Below are 20,840 nucleotides of genomic sequence, written 5' to 3' on the forward strand. Positions count from 1 at the left end.
AGCGCCCCGGTGGCGGCGGAGGGCCGCAGGCCGCAGGCAGGCTTCTGCTGCTCGGGCGAGAGCTGAGGGGAGCGGGTGGCACCCCGGCGGGCGCGCGCCGGTTGCGCCTCTCACCCCGCAGCCTGCACGTGGTGCGGCTGGAGGAAGCTGGCGAGAGGCGGGAACGGGCAGCTGCTGTGCCGCCCGCCGCTGGATTATGGCTTTTCAGCCTGGTAAAAGAAAACCAAGCAAAAAACTCCAAACCCAAACCTCCTGTGGTAAGAGATTGTAAAAAGTTAAGTGATGTTAAAGAAAGTAGGTCAGTGTTGATCTTCGCAGCTTCTGCCAACATGGTAACTGCGAAGCATGGGATCGTGCCAACAAGAGGCAGATGCACGACGGATAAAAAGCGTGATTCTTCATGCAAGACCCAGCTGTGTGATTCCACACCACAGGATGTTCTGGATGCTAGAAGCTTTCATGAGTTAAGAAGGACACTGAACAAGTTCACACAAATGCACAGAGGCTTGTGACATACATAAAAACTATCCATGGTATTCATGAAGATACAGAAACTAAATGTTAATAGCATAATTCATTAACAAGCTGGAAGTGATCAAAAACTAGATAATTAAAGACGTATTGCGTGCAGCAGATTCTCTTCAGATTTGCATTGATTTAAGCCATTCTTAAAGGCTACCGGACTTTAGCTATAACTCTTCAAGAGCTACTGTCTGTATTTAAGCTTATACTGTGGGCCAACGTTAAATGCTAGTAGCTGAGGTTTTTATCCACAGTATCTATATGGGCAGATATGTGCTGTGTATCTCTTGCTTGTATATGGGTATTCATAAAGGGTACATTGCATGCTTTTATCTTCTTCCTTAATATCGGAGTCCCAAGACATGAAGGAATTGTAGAAGAAAAGGCTGGTACAACAGGTTGTGAGAATTCACATAGGCTAATCTTGAACAGTTACAGGTAAGTCATTTTTCTTTCAGTTCTAGGAATAGGTGGTTTAGGAATAAACATCAAATTGATATCCTTATTTAGGTGAAACGGTGAAATTACTTGAGGAAGCAGTTTGGCTTCTGGTATGTAATCGGGTGTTCATGTATTTGCTTTACCAATAAAGAAAACTTTATGATGTGGCCTGAGTTGCCTTCTCATTGAAGAAACAGTACCAGAACAGCTATATTCCCTGACAGGTGAAGGAGAAAAGAAGGTGGATAAGGGTGAAAGGCTACCGAGATTCAAGATGAGAGCGTGGGGTTGTTTATTACTGAAAAATGAGATAATTAAGAGCATGACAGTTCCTTACATAACTCTTAAATGTGTGGGTGTAGTAGGGCAAGCAAAAAGAAACCATTGCCACAAGTGAGCTGGTGGTGATTAGTGGGAGTAACAGACTAAAAGGAGTCTGATGCGTGTGCCCCAGCACTTGGCATGTTTTATTGTCACATTGAGAAAAGAAAAAAGTTGGGAGTTATTTTAAGCTGTTTGAAGTGGGCATAACTTCTTGCTAAATTAGACTGATGATAACGTCACTGGGGTGAACTGTTCTGTAATGCATAGGGTAAAAAGTATGTGGACTTCATTGTGCCATAAAAATGTAGTGATTTAGCGTTCTGAATACTGGAAAATCAACTTTTTGAGGCAGTTGGCAAAACGCAGAAGTGAACCTGGACACTTTAGTGCTGGTCAGAGGAAGTGAATGCATCTTGTGGGACTTCTGATGTTACTAAAAACCGAACAAAATATGGGACCATTTGTTTCCATTTTGGCACTTGACTTGAAATTTGCAATGTGTCGTTTTGCCACGGGATGTCACTGAAAACATACTGTGAGCTGTTACAATCCCCGTTTTTCTAGTTGAAAACTAGGCCTAAACAAGGCAAGTCTCTGTTCCCTTAATTAGAACCAGAATTTGCTAAAAAATGTACAGTGTGCAGAATACTATGTGGACAGGTAAAAATGTCTTGGGCCTGTTTCTGATATGCTGAAGGATAAAACACACATGCAACAATAGCCACTCTTCTGGAAAAGTATGTATTGTTGAAGACAAACCCAAGAAGATAATTAGGAGTATTTGGCAATAAGCAAAAATTATATATTTATAATTTATTTATCTCTTCACTCAGTCTAGTGAGGACTGCATTATGTCAGAAACTGCAAGATTTGGAGGGTGAAGTTAATATAATAGTGGTAGTGCAAATCTGTACTAATGCCATCTTCTATGTGGACTCTTAAAATTTCTTAGGTCTTAATTACTGTTGTTTAAATCACGTATCTGCAAAATACAGCACAATTATTATTTTTCCTTTTGAAAACAATCCTGTGTATTATTTTCATTCTTTCTTTGATCAACAAAGCTTTCTTTGGTACGCAAAAAGCAAAGCAGCTGCTCTGCACAACATTAACCAGCATTAACATACAAGAGAACTCACCATATGTCACTTAGAGAAAACTATAGACATACCAGAACAAAACCAATTAAAAATATGTAATTTCACTTCTAAAATGAATTTTCATGAAGAATAATTTTAGTAAAGTTATGAAAACCTGCAATGTTCTTTTCACGTTTCTGGGAGATAAACATGATAATGAAGAGTCTTCCCTGATGATTTCCACCATACCAAAATTGAAAAGTAAGGCTTAGAAGAAATCCAGGATGGGGAGAGGAATAGAGAAAGACTCTTTCTCTTTTTCCAGAAGGTAAAATCCTCCAATTTCTTCCCGGTCTTTGGGTGGGGATCATATTTCAGAGGTATTACTGTAATCCACAAAAAGGTGAGCTCTATCCAGGAGTGCTCAATAGTGGCAGCTTGCCAAAAAACTGGCACAGCCTCCAGGATATAAAGTTGTGTGAATGGCTAACAGGGAAGAGAGTACATTTTTTTTCCTCTAGTTTCTCAGCTTGACTTTGGGACTGCTTAAAGCAGCCTCTTTCAAAGACTTTATATCCATGCCCGGCATGAGCAGGCAAGAGGAGTCATGGGATCCACAGGGCCTCCATACTCTTCTCACATTGCTTCCTTCAAAGGCACCAGTTCTCTTGTCTCTGTGCTATTCCAAGAAGAGATGTATAGCTGGAGGTGCTGTAAATAAGAACTGCCTTGGGGTATGAGAAAACAAGAGAAGTAATTTCTTTCATATGATTTTGTTAGTGGAATAGCAAAAAGTGTACTTAGACTTGTAATGCCTTGATGTTTTTAACTTTAAAATGTTTGTAAATGAGAGACTATGTTAGTCCTTTAAAAAACATTAAAAAGCAGGAATGAGTTCAGACTGGGGTTTATCATACGTGTGAAGCTAATGCTTGACACTTTCAAGAAAAGTATAATTTTAAAGGAAATATTTATCCTAATACAGGTAATATTGTATTATATACAGATGGCACATATATCTTACAAATACATATGTGAATTAGATGGGGTTTGGATAGAAGATAAGGTTTAATTAAAGGAAAGCTATTTTCACGAGATTAAGTCTTACCTATTTTGTTTTATTCTTGTCAAGCCAGCGACATTGTATAGTCGTCGTTGGAGTTTTCATCCGTAAAATTATCTCCCTGGTTATTAGTTTCTGAAAGAGAGGAACCTAATGAGGTTTCAGGTGAGGTGTTCAGCTGAGCTCACTGTCTGTCCCGGGTGATCAGCTCTGGCAGTTTTACAATACCCATCTTCTCTCCTGGGGCTGGACTGACCTGTAAGCATTGTTTTCACTGCCTTTCCCTGTCTTTCTGTGAGACTTTTGGATTAATCCAGGGGTGGTGGTGGTGGGTGGTGGGGGTGTGTGAGGCCTATGCTGCACGTGTGTGGATAGTCCCAGGGAGGTTTAAATTAAAGGTAGTTGAGTACTTTAAAGCCAAAGAATTCCATTCGAACCAACAATGGGAGGTATTGATGTGTATGTCAATCTGTGATGTGATATCCACCTCGCCCTTTCCATCCCCAAATAACTATGAAGAACTGAACTTTTATTTGAGGAAGTCGTTGTCTTTGTCGAGGCCTGGAGAGAACATTATGTCGCTTGAGGAGACCCTTGGCTTAGCTCCCCTCTGCCAGCAAAAAAGCCATTCAAAAAGATATAGCAGCAACCAGTCATTCAATATTCATTTGTACTTAAAAGCAAAAAGAAATATGAGCACCTATCCTTGAGTTTAGTAATGTTTATTGAAGAACTATGCTATGTCATAAACCTGATACCTTGCAGTTTAATTTTCATAGGTAAGACTTACTCAAAAATGTCTCAGGATGAAACCAAGTAGAGAAATAATTAAAATTTCTATGAAGAGCAGTGCTTGTAAATATTTATATCAGAATTAATGGAAAAGGGGTTTTACTGACAATTTCATACAAGATATTACAGTACATAATTTAAAACGATTTTTTAGGATTATTTCTAACCTCTCATTTGATTTTGCCTCTAGCATTTTGTCACTGAAAATCGGGCATAAAACTCCTTAACACCAACATAGTATTAAGAAGCACGCATTATTTATTGCGGTGCTGGATGCACGGGGGATCCCTCCACCTAACGTGCATCCCCAACTATTTTGTGGGGTCCAGTTTTATGTTACATACCTATATATATTCGTAACATTTCCAGAAATTATCTGTGTATGTATGAGTCTTCTCAGGGGCTTCGTTAATATTATCATGTCTGTTTTACGCTTGTGCAGTTATGCCTCCAGGTGGCCGCCTGATGGTCTGGTAGTTGTTAGCTTCTCTTCACTGCTCTTCATTCTGTGTTTTGCCCCATGACCCACTGGGTTCTTACACACATCCCTTACTTGGCACCCTTTTACAAACCGAAGAACCAGCTCAGCCTGGTTTTTCTGCTGCAGACCCTCTCTTACCACTTAACACATTCCTTGGTGAAAGTAAACACTTCCATGTATGGTGAGCAGCTACATACAAGAACAGTAGCTGGCCCCAAACACATAGCTGACCTCAACCTAAACGTTTTTTCATGTGCTGGAACAAAGGATGAGTTAGTTTTTTATACATTGGAACAAAGGTATATGAAGTAACTACAGCATTGTATCCATTCTGGTCATACAGACCTGTAAGGACAACAGGTTTTATAGTCATCTTTGAAAGCAAGATCAAGCAAATAAAAGCGTGGAGACTGCCCACGCGCTACAGACGCTGCTTAGGTGAGTGCTGGGCTGGTACCACGCCAGAAGCTGGTACATCCATCACAGCTGCTTGGCTTCTGCCAGCAGCACTCCCAGCTCAGGGAAATGGGACAGCCCCAGGGGGAAGGGCAGTACTCCACGAACGTCGTGGCTGTGGATAGCTGTTCCTTCGGGGGGGAGCTGGAGTTGCGGTTTCTACGGCTCCTCACAACCATCCAGCCCAGCCACGGCTTTCACTCGACTACCTGAGGGGAGACGAACCACCTCCCACCTCAGGTGTGGAGAAGCTTCGCCCCAGCGTGGGCTCGTGCCTCCGAGGGCCGCGGGCCGCCCCCGGGCCTGTGGAGACAGGGGCGGGAAACCGGTGGGGCGCAGCGGTCCCCGCCCTGCCCCGCCCTGCCCCGCCCCCGTTGGCCGGCGCCCGTGAACGCGGAGGGCGGCAGTCGTCGGGGCCTGTGGGTGCCTCACTGGGCCCCAGCAGCTGCTATGAGCGCCCGGCGCTCTCCGGGGCGCCGGAGGGGCAGAGCGGAGCGTCACCCCAAGGTAGAGAGCGGCGGGGCCTCGCTGGGGTGGGGTGTGCGCCGAGCGGCCGGGGCGGCGGCCGGGACTGCGGGCATGCCAGGTACTGTTGCCGTGTGTGCTGTGGAGAGCAGGGGGAAAGGGCATCTTAAATGGTTCATCTCCGACATACATGGATCTTGAAACAGTTCTGGGGACTTCATCAGTCCAAAAAATTTACTAAGTCTGAATTCGTTTGGTCACGCTACAAGGCGTGCTGCAGGTGTCCGTGGGGCTGCGTGATGTTCAGAGCGGCCTCGTGTGAGGTGCCATCCCGCTGGCAAGGCCGATGCTGCATTTATCACAGTTCAGAGGACGGTGGTAAAATGTGTCCAAAGAAGTAGTTCAGTCCTAACACTTTACAGCAAGCATAAATAATAGTTATGTTAGGATATATAACTGTTACTATGTTTTTCAAAAAGTGCTCTTTCACAAGTTGAGGAAGAAGTGGTATTGTGAGTGAGCAAATACTATGTACTCTATCTGTAAATTTGAGTCCTTGATGCTGATTTAAAGAATCAATTACCAATTTGTGAGCTGAGGATATCTTTATTCGGCAGCGCTGGGTGCATGGGGGATTGCTCCACCAAAATCATGCGCACCTAGGGGACTTTTCAGTCCCTTCTTTATACAGGCTATTCATACCTATTCATTCATTTTCTGGGAAATCTTTTAGATATTCATTACACTTCTGGGGACTCATTTACATATCTCGCGCCTGCACAATATCCTTGAGGAGTGGTCATCTGGGGGTCTTCAGGATGAAGATCGTGAGTCTTCCTCCCGTGAACTTTTTACTTCTTGTCTCTGCGCAGACTCCATTCCTCACTAAACTATTAACCATGATTTAAAGTTCTTGCTTTGCCATGTTGCAGAAACGACAGATACTTAAAACCATATATTTTCTTAGAGATAACAAAAATCCAAGGGCCTAGCAATTACTACAATGCTCAGCCAGCTGCTGAAGGTACCTTGAAGGTTACTCTGATCTGTTCTCTTCCCTTTCTGGAAAGACTAGGGCAATGCATATTATATGGAGAAAGTTGTGAGTGCCTCTTCCAAAGAGAACAGAATGCTAGGATGGCATTCACCTCATCTAATTGGCAAGTCAGTGGTGATGATGGCTGTAATAGAGGTATCTAGGCTGTCTTTATTGTCAGAGGTACTCCTAGGGCATGTTTAATTTCAGGATGCGTGCCTAAATTTGATCACAGGAATCACTTTCTAGCAATGCCTCTTTGTAGGTACCCAAAATTAAGTCAGCTTACTCCTGAACAAAATTATCACTTACACTGGTGCTTAAAAACACCTTGAGGCTGATGGTCAGACTGATGATCAGTGGCAGAGATTTGATTCAGATGAGGCTGAATGTGGTAGGGAAATTGCTCATCAAACCAGCTGCCCTAGGTTTCCTTGAAATTCTTGAATCTGGGCATGGAGAGAAACTGTTGTGGTTGTGCTGGTGGTGATAACTTCCTGCTGGCGGGTAATTGATGTTCATATTCTGCTGTTAGACCCGTGGGCTATATCCTGTGTTGTAACAAGAGCAGACTGTCGGGCACTGAACAGTGCTGTGAGGCACTGGTGTGCTTGCCATCCACCCACCCTCTCTCACTGCAGCTCATTCATCTTTCACTGAGGGATTCATTCCAGCAACTCTATCATAGTTATTTTGAGAAAGCTGCCAGAAGAGCACTCTGTCTTTCTCTTCCTTCTTGTATTTCAAAGTGTTTGAGGTTTTGTAAGAAAACGTGACAGTAGTGTGCGTTGATGATAACTACCTTAATATCCCTACATTCAGCTGAACTGAACAAAATTTGAACACTTACAAATGTTTCTGGCTGTGCTATATATTTGAGAGGATGCTGATAAATAGAGGTAATTCCTAAGTTATGCCCGTGTTTCTTAGTATCATGTATTTCCTCTATTTTGATGTAGCTGAAATACAAAAAGATGTGTTTCTGCATCCTTCTGTGCCTAGCAAATTAAATGGTAGCTTTCTCCTCCCTGGTTTATGTTGCTGCAACAAGCCGTCATTAGCGATGGTTGGTTGTGCTTTATGATTTTTTTTATGGCGATGAGTATTTGTTATTAATTGTTATTAATTCAGTAGCACTTGCTCACTCAGGCTTGATGAAAACATAAAAATAAAATGACAATGACAATAAAGTCATAATTTTTTCACTGACTCTCCTAATATATTTATATACCCTTAGAACAGAAGAAGTGGCAAAATTAACTACTACAGAATGTCACAGGACGGAGCCCACCCAGAATGCTTTTTGCCACAAAGCATCTTTCAGGTCTTCCTAAATAATTCAAAATGTATTTTTGTGCACCGCTAGTAGTGGCTGGAGAAAATTCTCTGACTGTTAGAATCAAGTGAACATCACAGAATTCAGTATTCAGTGATACTGATTCCTCATGCATTACGGAATCGGTGTGTGCAAGCAATGGAGTTTCTGCATCACACTGTATCCATATCTTGATTGGGCTGGGATTTTGGAAATCTGAGAACTCAGAAAATTGGAAAGCTGTGTGAGGCAGTAATGGTCCTACAGACTGAGATGTTACAATAAGTTGCTAGTGCCAAAATAGTTAGCAACTTCTGGATTCTTACAAAAAGGCCATATAGTATTTTTCTAAAAAGACATTATTTCAGGGAAATTGTTAACATTTTGATGTTATTTTATATTATGATATAGATTTATATTATATATTTTTATTTATTATTTTATATTTTATTGATGAATTCAATTTAATAATTCATTTGCTACATTTCTGCTGGCCTTTATGAAGTATGTGTAAGGGATACGAGCCCAAGTCAGAGAGGGTGATTGAAGGCATTCCTAAAATCTAACAGAACCATAGTAACTGTTGGAAGCTTGAGGCTAGGCCAAGAGAGGTATTTCCTCTTACAGTAGTATAACTGTAGTTTGACAGTTTGAGAAAGTTTTTGACTTAAAGGTTAAGGATCAGATTCTCCATTGACCAGAACCCTTAAAAATTTCTGTTCAAAATGGTGCTAGTGGTGTGCCTATTCTTAATTTGTGAATAATGTATACTAGTGGGTTTTTTAAGCATAAATTGCTTCTTATTATGAAATACTCTCCGCAAATCCTTGAAGATTAAGTAAAACACTTCCTCCTTATCCTCACAGACTGAAGATCTGAAGAAGATAAACCACGAGCTAAGGAAGCATGTCATACAACTTCTTGATAACAAGCAAGTGGTGGAAAATCAAGTGGATAGGTTCACTTGTAAAAGTGATCGTCTGTATAAAGAACTGGCTGTAATTGGCAAACTATCTGAGCAGCTGGAAAAAGAATTGCTATTGAATACTGCTGATAAGGAGCTTGAGGAAGCAAAGGTATCTTCTTATTAGAATGAATATTGTGCAGTGATATTTTAATGTTGTTTGCTAATATTCTGGCAACTGTTTTGGGGTTGGTTTTCTTTTTTTGCCTTTTGGTCTGAATTTCTAGCTTTCATCTCTGCTTTGAAGTATATTTGCAGGGACGGAAGAGCAGTAGGTGCTGGCAGTATGTTATTTTTCAGGTGTAGAATGATGCAAGGATTAAAATCATGCTTGCAGTTGGAAAGAATGTGGTTTCAGTGAAAACTGGTTTTGATTTTCCAGGATAATGGAAAATTGCGTTCTATGCACGTGCAATTATGTGATTTAGTAGTAGTGGTGAGATGAGAGAAAGCATATTCTTTGTTTGCCGTTAGTGTAGCTACATACATATTTCTTTAGCCCATAGGTATAGTCAAACTGTCCCTGTTTTCCAAAGTTTCTCAGTAAGACAGTTCTGGGAAAAGTGTTCCATGCTTCCTTTTTCATTCATTCACCTGACAGTAACTCAACTGTTACAGTTTTTCCTAATCCTGTACTGCATCTGAAGATAAAACTTCTAACGAATTCCCTTCTAGATTAAGTTTATTGTTACTAAATAGTATGTTTTCAGCCTAGTCAAACTGGAAAACATACACAAAATTGACTAGAATAGTTGAGTTAAAATGCTGGATTTGCACTAATGATTATCCAAAACTAATGCATCTCTTGCTCTCATTTTTTATGGTAGATTCAAGTTCAACAGCAGCAGAACAAGATAAAGAAGCTGGAACACACGGTGAAAACACTGAAATCTGTGAGTTAAACATGTATCCTTAGTATATATGTAGCTATGAAATCAGGTCATTTCCACATGAAATTAAATACTTGTATAAGTGAATTTCACTTGCTTTGTTTTCACTGATAACAGACAAGTTATGGAATGGATAAACATGTCTGTTTTCATTTGTAGTTTTCTGTCTCTAGATGGATGGGTATCTGTTTATATTTTGCAGCTAGCCTGTAATGATTTTGCTTTTGACAATCTTAATATTTTTTTTTTTTACAAAATTGCATATGACTGTTCTGAATACCTTGCAAAACAGAAGTAACATTTTTTTTCTTTAAAAATTGTCTCTTGGTATTCTGTCTTCCTTAATGTGTTATGATACTATTGGAATATTTTGAAATTTACACAATGTTGTAATTGTAGAAATATTTGCCAGTGGTAAATCTAACTCATTCACTTGCTTCAACTATAAATTTAGAGGGAATTTTTTAATGTGTTCAAGACAATAATTTTGTACTGTAATTTAAATATTTGTCTCAAATTTCAGAGGAGTGGGATGGTTGTAGTTTGGGTTTTGTTGTTTTGGTTTTTTTTTTTTTTCTTTCCTGTATATGATATTTGAGCTTATGCCACAATCCTGCAAAGAACCCAGCTCTGGGAAAAAAAACACTCTGACCACGTAGAGTTTGCTGCTCAATTTTCTTGGACAGATTTTGATCCTTCAGCCAGAAAGCTTGAGATTTGAGAGCTAGATTTACTGAGAGATTTAGGTAATTATAAGTTTTCAGGGTTTTAAACACCTACTTCTGCATGTGTTTTAACAAAAATAATACTAAATTTGCAGAGTTTAGTATTCCCTAGGTGCTTAAACTTTCAAGAGTCCATCTACCAACAGATAGATTGTAATGGAGAGGGATTTGGTGTGCAGTTTTGAACTTTGGCATTGCAGTTCATCTCCAAAGTCTGTTTTAGGCTCACACATGACTTTAGGATTTCAACTATATACTTATTTGCACATTACTTTATTTCCATTTCAAAAATAGACCTTTCATGGATCTCAAGCAAACATAGTGACCTAATTTCTTTCATATTTAAAAATTCATTAAATACTCCAATACAAATCTACTTAGTTGTCCTCCTTAGTTTTGAACAGATATATTCCTGGTTAATTAACATTTAGCTTTTATGTCCTTCTCTGTCCTGTTAGATCCATTTTAAGACATTCAGACATATCCTGCAACATAACAAAAAAGAGAAAATACAGACATTGAGAAGTTAAAAGTTAAAGAATGTTACAAAAATTCTATTTTGGTGAATTAATTCTCTCATTTCTGCACATGCAGGTTATTCTACAAACAGAAGCTGAAGTAAAGCAACGGAGGTCACCTTCAAGGCTTGATGCCTTTATTAAGACATTGGAAGAGGACAGAGACTACTATAAATGTCAGACTGAGAATTTGCTGAAGGTATTTAAAAACGCATTTTCAAGTCCTATGCAAACTTCTACTTGTGGCAGCATGTCAACAAAAAAATCACCTATCCAGGTAAGCTTGGGAAAACACTTTGAAAGAGGAGGAATGCATTTTTTAGAATGTTGGTTTATCTTATGCTAAACTACCAAAGCCATAAGTACCAGGAAGAAAAACTAATTGATTATAAATAGAAGGATGCATAAGATGGGAGCAGGTCAATAATGTGAACTTAACTGCTGCTTTACATTGCATGCATGTATATCACTTGAAATGGTTACTGGCAACTACTTAAATTTTAAGTAATTATTAACATGATTGTTAGTACCGTTTGTGGTAGACATTTGCTGCTCAAAATAAAAGTGTATTTTACAAATGTTATGTATATCTCTACTTTAGTACTAAATAATATGTATGTATGGTCTTGACTATCTGGAGGTTACTAGGTTGAAGGTTTATTAAATCTTTCATAGAAATTTCCAAATCAGATATAAGAAGAAAACATATCAAGGTTTTTTTCTCTGCTTTAAACTTATCACCTTATTCTTTAAAGGGAGTGAGTTCTGATCCAGAAGTTTTGAAAATATGGAGAGAACGTGAAGAACTTAAGTCAACGCTGAAAAAATATGAGCGCCATGTGGCAGAAATTCATGGTAACTTCAAAGTTTTAACAGCTGAGAGAGACAGCATTGTCAGTCTTTATGGACAGGTAATTTTGTTTATATTTGTATGGTTAATTAAAATAAGATGATGTACAAGATAAAAATCCTACTTTTGTTTTTGTGTGAAAAAGAAAAAGTGCAAAGCATTTGTTTTAAAAAAAAAAGTTATGGAAATTCTGTAATTTGGTTCTGAGAGTTAAATACAAGTTTGTGAGTGCTGTCCTGAGTTAAGAGTGTTTCCCTGAATCAAAGAATATACGCGCAAATTACTACTTCATCTTTGATACTACACAGTTTCTGGGATGTTCTGCATTACCAGCCATTTGTCACAGTAATATTTTACATTTTTTATTCCACATTTCTGTTATGCTGCTGTTTTTAAAAACAGGCACAGGAAGAGATTTCCCAACTTTGTCCGGAATTTATCAAATGCTCTAGGACTCCTAAATGTGCTGTGGCAGCTCAAGCTATGTTAAGACATGTGGAGATAGAAAGGGATACAGCACTGTCAGATTTCCGAAGGATGACTACAGAACGTGACAGCCTCAGGGAGCAGTTAAAGGTTTGATTCCACCCCCTCCAGGTTATTTTAACATGAAAAGTTAGTGCTGTAATTGGTGACTAAAGATTTCCATTCTAATCCAGAGAGTTAATGGCATTACATGTCTGTGTTGAGTTCAGACTTGGTTTTATGTGATTTTGTTGTTTGATACAGATTTCCCAAGAGATTGTGTTTAAAGAAAAGGCTCATTTGGAACAGAGAACTGAAGAGCTAGAAACTACTATTCAAAATGTAAGGGAAAATAATTATTTTTGGAATTGTAAATGTGGTAATACAGGTAATGTTCATGGTTAATCCTGCAGGACCAACCTGACTTTCTGTCAGGAAACAATGGGCTAAGGGCAGTGGATGTCACTTACCAAGACTGTAACAAGGCTTTTGAGAGTTACCCACAGTGTTCTTGTATCCAGGTTAGGATGTTATGGTCTGGATGGGTGGGCAGCTAGATGGGGAAAAAATTGATAGTATGGTCAGTCTTACCAGGTAGCATTTAATTTGGCTTGGAGACTGTTAACATTGAGCACCATGGGGGTTTGTTCTGAGGCCTGTCCTGTTTAACGTTTTTATCAGTGACCTGAAGGAGGCAACAAAATTGCAGGCTCATAAAGAAAGCTTGCAGATGACACCAAATTAGGGAAAACTGTTGATATGCTTAAGAGCAGGGCTGTCATCCCCAGCAACTGAGACAGGCAGGAAGAATGGACAACAGGAACCTTATGACGTCCAACAAGGATGAATGCCAAGTTCTGAATTTGGGAAGAAGAGCCATTGTCACCAGTACAGGTTGGAGCCAATGGGTCTGGGAGCAGCTCTGCTGAAAATTCAGGCCCTGGAGGCCCTGGTATACAGCAAGCTGTACGTGACCCAGTAGTATGCCTTAGTGGCAAAGGCGGGCAAGAGTGTTGTAGGCTGTATAAACAGGACACAGCCTGTAGCTCAAGGGAGGTGATTGCCCCCCTTTACTGAGCACTCATTAGACCACACCTGGAATACGTGGCATCCAGTTTTGCCACCATGGTACAAGAAACACATTACCAAACTGGAGTGAGTTTAATATAGAGCTCCCACAATATTTAGGGCTGGAAAACTTTCCCTATGAGAGGAGACTAGTGGAACTGGGCTTGTTCCACCTGAGGTAGAGGTGGCTTAGGGAGGACCCAAGTCCTACCTGCCAGTGCTCATCAAGAAGTCAGAAACAGGCTTTTCACAGCAGTGCATGGTGGAAGGATGAGAAACAATGGGCATCAGTCGAAAGGAGGAGGTTTCAGGCTGAACACACAAGGAAATACTTCTTTCTCGTAAGGACAGTCAAGCAGTCCCCAGCATTGTTGGAGACTTTCAAGACTGGACTGGACGAAGTCCCAGGCAACCTGACCTCAGAGCTGGCCCTGCTTTGAGCAGGAGTTTAGATTAGAGACCTCCCAGAGTCCATTCCAGTGTGAATTATCTTATGATTGTATATTATTAAGACCTGATGCTCCAAAAACAGATGTAATTGTACGGTTCTGTTTTAAGTTACTTGTGTGTGCAATTGTTTGCTAATATATGGTGCTAAAACAGAAAATGAAAACATTAATAAAATCAATATAAATCTTCAATATATTTACAGTCTTGGTAGAACTCGAGTTTTAAATAGATTAACATTGATTTCTGGAGTGTATCTTTCTTCTAGATCTTGTGACTATAAATTCTATTTAATTTTCTTTTTCCCCTTCAGCCTTTTAAATCCTACCAAGCTTGTAAGTGTAGTGCCAAGGTCTATAATAGTACACTGAGTGCATCTGTAATGAAGAATACACTGTAGGCTTAAATAGCTCTGAGTACTCTGAGTAGTAAATTAGCTTTAATCACACGCTTGACATATGATGTGCAGTGAATATTGGGAATAGTCTTGTTTTAGGTACATCATCTTATTTCTTGAGTTCATTTGGTACCCTCTGAGGGCAGTACATCAATATGAAATTTATAGCATTAATATGGAAAAAGTTACTATGTACCAGAGCCTTACTGACTTGCTCTTTAGAGGTATGACTTTTGATTATAGTAACACAAAAATTAGTACCGAAAGAATCAGTAAATGAGAAGAGGGATGAGGTAGAGATTTTTTTTACCTCAAGAGCCATTTCAAGTAATTTTGAAAGGACAGTTCTTTGAATGTTAAGTTTAAGCATTTAATAAAGCAGGGGTCCTCAAACTTTGTATACAGGGGGCCGGCGCATGGATGAAGAGGCAGGCAGTCATCTGTGGCTGCTTGGTTTCCCCCCCGAACCCCCGGCGGGGGGGTGGGTGGAGGGGTTCTGTAAATACCGGGGGCCGGATTGAGGACCCTGGGGGGGTGTGTCTGGCTGCGGGCCGTAGTTTGAGGACCCCTGTAATAAAGAAACACATCTTCCTTTAAACTGGAGATTTCAAACTAGCTTTGCTGGAGTCTGTGCAAGAGGTTTTGGAGCTGTTCTTTGTCTAGGTACAGATCTAAAGGCCTCATGGTGGTAACTTGGTCATATAGAGCTTTATGCAAGTGTTCTACGGTGATTTCTCTATCCGGTTGTCAGCATAGCTATACAACATAGTAGAGCCCTAAAGCCATCATGGGTAGTGTTGTATCCCAAACTGGGATTTGTCCCTTCATACACTCATATTAATGTTTTCTATTATATAATTTTGCACTGCAAACTTTTAATGTTGATCAATATCAAACATTTTTGCCCTTGGGCATAATTACCAACCTAAAATTTGCACTAATGAATTCAAATATTCCCAGAGATCTGAAAGACAGGAAATTGTCCTTCAGAGGACGTGAAAATCACGTTGCAGGTCTTTGCCAACTACCTTCAGTAGACCTGGAATCAGGCCCTGAGTAAATGAGATACTTGCATATTTCTTCTTCAGTAAAAGTTTTGTGCTAAAAACAGAGCAGTATTTGAATTAATTGAAGAAATTCTATGTATAAATCAGCTTTTTGGGGGGCTTTTAATATTTCATTATATTTATAGTTAGATAGTGAACGGTTAGAACAGATGTCCAGAGTGGTGCTGATGAAAGACACGATTGATTCTCTGGAAACTGAGATGAAAAGATTGGCAAGAGCAGCACGGGACTCTGAAACTGAGCTGAGCCGACAGAAAGCTGAATATGTTTCACTGAGGTAAGTAAAAGCATATAATTGCATTAGTTTGGCAAGCAATGTTAGCCTATATTCATTGGTTTTCATAACTGTTATATAGCTCAAAGGGAAAGGAATTTGTGATAGTTGTTCTTATGAGCTATCCTTTTTGGAATTAAATTGTTTTCCTTGTTGCTTATCTGTATGTAAATGTTCTTGGCTTGTTGATATTATGTATGCTGAAAATCATCTTCAGTGAAAAAGTAAAATTTACTCTGAGAGATTTAGGAGCTTTCTATTAGAAACTGTAGGGACTGATGTATTTTGGTAAATTGCATATGAATTGAAAATTTTTTTTTTTTGATTTTTCATTGTTTTTACAGAGGCAAGCAAACACATGAGTGCCACATGTAGTTACTTTCAAGCATCCTTTTCTTAGTCTTGGAGCTTTTTCATGAGGGGAAATAAAACTGAAGCCTTGTGTAGGGTTTATGGGCTGCTGCTCAACTGGAGTTCCTGAGCATGTTCAGAAGCATGTAGTAGGACTAAACTCAATCAAAGCCTTTAGGTAATAAAGCATAGGTTAGTGAGTGCAAGACAGAAAAGGTAATTTACTGACTGGAAGGGAAGATCAATCACATGAAGTGTTTGTGGAGAGATACGAAGGACTAGATCACAGACTGAACTAGGCTACAGAGTGAACAGACTGCAAGAGAAGATACTGTGACTTTTTCCTTTTGTGTTTTCTTAAATATAATTCAGTTAGGCAGACACTCTCCTAAACCTGTGTGTCCTTACAAGTCACCGTTGTAGTTGACGCATGGGTGTTGTAGTTTTTTTGTTGGATTTTGATTGGTGGGAATGCTGGGTGGTAGCATGCAATATTATGCTGGCCCACAATACCTTTCTATGGGTACTGTGATTTCTAAAATAACATGAACTCCCTTTCAAATCCAGTCCTGAGTTATTGCTGCTTTATAATAAGTTGTCAGATTTAGGAATACTGTAAAAATTTAGTTGCTGAGGATTAGTTACTGCTGCTAAAATACCTTTTGCTTTTCTCCCCCAAACCAGTCTGATAGCTCTCTTCAGTTTCTTCAGCAGTTTGGGAATCATTAATATTACTACACGATTCAAACGTATGACTTGGGTCTAACTGGAAATAGGCCAGGCATTCCAATCTATGTCCCAAGTGATGATTTTTATTTTAATAATTTTTGAGACATTTTTACGTCCACCTGTAATTCTTCTTACTGTTCTGTGATTTTATACAGGAGTATTATTCAGACTTTAATATCCATGGATTAAGGTTAACATTAATAAAATATCCCCAATTGTCTAAAATATGCAGGAGAATCTTACTTTTTCCTAACTTTTGCAATTTTGTTGACATTTCAAAAAGGAAAAGAATTAACATATAAACATCCGAATTGTCGTGTTTAATGCTTATGCTTTTCCAGATTATTGAATGAAAAGACAGAACAGAGTCTTTCAGAGGCTCAGCAAAACCTTATTAAGAAAAAATATGAAATGCAACTTACCCAAGAGAAAATTATGCTTTTGAATGAAAAAATTGGTGAGTGACAGATACAAATTTTGTAATAGAATTCAATTTTATTGAATTATTCTATTACTGCTTTTTTTCTTATGGGTTGAAAGAAAAAGTGTTGAATGCAAATAAATACACTTTTGACAGTTTTAACATTTCAAGTGCAAAACAATTGTTTTCTTTCATTATTGGAAGGTTTTTGCATTTTAAAATTATGTAATAAAGCTCTTGCAAGTAAGTTTCAGTGATAATACAGACTGTCAGCCAAACAATGTGTGTTGGTACCAATGTGCAGTGTCTGAGCATATCAGTTGTATTTGTGATCCATCAAGGTCGTGTTTGCACCTCTCAGCACCATAAGATGATGATGATGATGGAATCAGGAAAACATCCATCCTTTATAGTATGTATCCTACACTGTATGTTGCACCTTTTTTGTATTGTGAAACTAAAAGAGGTGGATACAGGAATTATTCTGTAGTGCCAAGGAATACGCTCTTGCTTCCAAAATTGCAACTGCATTGTGTTAGCAGTATTTTACTGTGTTCTATAGATGCAGTTGACATAATCACAAACACAGTGCTGAATTTGTGAAGGGAAAATAAAGTTAATTGTAGCTAATTTCATCTAATGTTAGAGCTGACTATTGCTATTAAAATATCTGGTTATTTACAAATTTCAGACTCTGGTAATTTGGTTTTAAATATTTCACTTGAGATAAACATTTCATTCATATGAATAAGCATTTCATTCAAGTGAACTTAAGGTTTTTTTAATGTTTTGGCTAAGATGTTTAAGCCACTCCTGAGAAGGCTACAGAAAAATATGCTTTGTCCACACTGAAATCCACATACTTTGTTTTAAAAGTTGGATACTTCTGGTACAGTAGGGAGTGTAGCAGAGTAAAAAAGTAGGGACTTCATGTTTGATAGGCATGTCAATCTATGTGTTGTTGCATGCTTTTAATCATTCCCAGAATATGTATCTGAATTAAATGTATTTTAAGAAAAAAAAAAAAAACCAACAGAAAAATCAGTTCATTAAAGCTGAATAGAAACTTTTCAGAATTTGGCATCTGAGTTCCTATATAATCTGACTGAAGCATGTTCCAATCTAGATTCATTAGCATTTTTCAGTGCTGTGAGGCAAGTCCAGGCAAAGAATCTTGAAATTAACAGAGACTGTCTGTATTCTGTTACTATCCTGTGACCACAGGGATAACAGTGGGCGATGCTGAAGGAGAGGAAGTGTAGGTGTGGGGAGAAATGTACTGAGAGAAGAAAGTTGAGAGGTTTTAACTGCCAGATCAATAAGGAGAGGATACTTCAATTACAGTTTGATAAGGCAGCCCAATCCTAGAGAAATAGGTAGGAGAAGTAAAGTTAATAAAGAGTCAGGAGACAAGTAGAGAATAGGGATATTGGCCGGACAAGAATTTGCAACAAGGATTGGTTGTCAAAGGAGACTGTAAGTATGAAACAGCGAGATTGGAAGTCAGTGAACGGAGAAACAGAAGTGTGGATGTGGCACCAGGGAAAGCTGGGGCAATGCAAGAAATCAGAGATTGAAAATTAATAGTGAAGGGAGGGAGTGAAGAAGGATCCAAGACATCAGTGAGGAGAGCTAGTACGAAGTGGTTAAAGAGACTGGAAAGATCCTCAAAATTGGATAACTAGTTCAGAGATTGCAGATAGGACTTGGAGCTATTGGACATGCACTGCGACTAGAACCTGTGCACAGCTACACACAGAGAATATTTAGGACTTTGACAATAATGCTGAAAGCAGGAGAAAGGTTGGAATTAAAAGGAGATTGAGATGGAAAATGTGGGTTTAGGAGTTTCGTATTAATAGGGAAGGAGTCTAGGATGAGAAGCCTTAAGACTTGGGGCTGACCAAAGTGAAGAGAAAGGATTAGCAGCTAATGTTATCTTCTTGGAGAGGTAGAATTGAAGAAGATGGAAAGAAAGTGTGTGTGCCCACTAGAGAATGCTTTCCCTTTTAGGAGTCTGGAATGGAGCTAGGGATTTCCAAGACTTGTGTTACATTATTTTTGCTGACAAGAGAAGGTACATTTGGCAAAGTGTCTCTTTCCAGTGCTTGTCTGCAGAGAGAACAGCAGTATAATCCCCAGTGGTTTGTCTTATGTGTCATGTGACACACAATGGGAATCCAAATTGTGCTTTTTGTTTTTCACTCAAGCAGCTTATTTCCGAGACAAACACTTAAGAAGTTGGGAATGCCAGTTTTAAGGTTGTCTGTACTACTTAATAAATAAACTCCAGGTTGTGGGGTTTTTAAAACTTATGCCATTGTTTTTAATTACACTATCATGTGGTGTTTTTCTATAGAAGCCTTTGCACCAACTTTTGCAGAGTTTTGTAGGGAGTAAATCAGTGTTGTCTAGTGAAGCAAGCTGGTCTGTCAGACCTTCTTAGCCGAAAATACAGTGAATAAAGCAGGTAATTGCAGAAAGAAAGCACACACTATTTAAACTGTTAAATATTGTTATACAATATTTTATACTATTGCTGTCTGTATGTTAGAATTTTGGGGAGCTTTTCAGAATTGCTCACTAACTATACATCTGACCTCTTTTCACAGTGCCTGATTTTGAGACTTTGGTTATTAGTTTTCAGAAATGTTGAGCACTCACAGCTGAGGCAGCAATCCATGTTTGGGTTTTTTTTGAATATGCAATACATTCTACCCTGAAAATTTAGGTCATAGTTTGGGCACCCAAAATAATCAGATAGCATTTTTAATTGATCGTTGTGCCTCCATTCCTTCTCTGTAAAATGGTGAAACACACCCTTGCTTAGAATCACAGAATGGTTGAGGTTGGAAGGCACTTCTGAAGGTTAGCTTGTCCAGCCTCCCTTGTCAAGCAGGGCCACCTAAAGCCAGTTGCCCAGGACTGTGTCCAGATGGATTTTGAGTATCTCCAAGGAAGGTGACTCTGTAACCTTCCTGGGCAACCTGTTCCAGCGCTTGGTCACCCACACAGTAAAAAAATGTTTCCTGATGTTGGGACGGAACCTCCTATGTTTCAGTTTGTGCCTGTTACCTCTTATACTGTTACTGGGCACCACTGAAAAGAGCCTGGCTCTGTCCTCTTTATGCTCTCCCTTCAGGTATTTATATATATTTATAAGATTCCCACCTGAGCCTTCTCTTCTCCAGGCTAAACAGTCCTGGCTCTCTCGGCTTTTCCTCATAGGAGAGATGCTCCCATCCCTCAATCATCTTCATGGCCCTTTGCTGGACTCTTTCCAGTATGTCCATGTCTCTCTTGCACTGAGGAGACCAGAACTGGACCCAGCATTCCAGATGGGTCGCTTCAGAGCTGAGTAGATGGGAAGGATCACCTCCCTTGAGCAGGGAACCATATGTTACCTAATGCAGCCCAGGTACCATTCACCTTCTTTATAGCAAGGGCACACTGGTGGCGCATGTTCAACGTGGTGTTCACCAGAACCCCCAGCTTTACTGCCAAGTAGCTTTCCAGCTGAGTGGCCCCCAGTGTGTACTGCTGCCTGGGGTTGTTTGTCCCCCGGTGTAGGACTTTGCACTTCCCTTTGTTGGATTTCATGAGGTTCCTGGCAGCCTGTTTCTCCAGCCTGTCAAGGACCCTCTGGAAGGCAGCATGACCCTCTGGTGTATCAGCCACTCCTCCCAGTTTTGTGTAATCA

At 39.5% G+C, this 20,840-nt stretch overlaps 1 protein-coding gene across 1 annotated transcript in view; it reads left to right on the forward strand.

The window, feature by feature from the left end:
• The first annotated feature begins 6,713 nt into the window (after positions 1-6,713).
• TSGA10 (testis specific 10) overlaps positions 6,714-20,840 on the forward strand; it is a 28,308-nt gene continuing 14,181 nt past the window's right edge. Inside the window, exons 1-9 of the mRNA XM_037377922.1 lie at positions 6,714-6,815; positions 8,841-9,050; positions 9,766-9,831; positions 11,148-11,348; positions 11,827-11,982; positions 12,324-12,497; positions 12,651-12,728; positions 15,491-15,642; positions 17,061-17,176. Coding sequence (XP_037233819.1) covers positions 6,714-6,815; positions 8,841-9,050; positions 9,766-9,831; positions 11,148-11,348; positions 11,827-11,982; positions 12,324-12,497; positions 12,651-12,728; positions 15,491-15,642; positions 17,061-17,176 — 1,255 coding nt within the window. The remainder of the gene's footprint in view (positions 6,816-8,840; positions 9,051-9,765; positions 9,832-11,147; positions 11,349-11,826; positions 11,983-12,323; positions 12,498-12,650; positions 12,729-15,490; positions 15,643-17,060; positions 17,177-20,840) is intronic.

Source organism: Falco rusticolus, chromosome 2, assembly GCF_015220075.1.
Source record: "Falco rusticolus isolate bFalRus1 chromosome 2, bFalRus1.pri, whole genome shotgun sequence".
In the NCBI taxonomy this organism is placed as follows: Eukaryota; Metazoa; Chordata; class Aves; order Falconiformes; family Falconidae; genus Falco; species Falco rusticolus.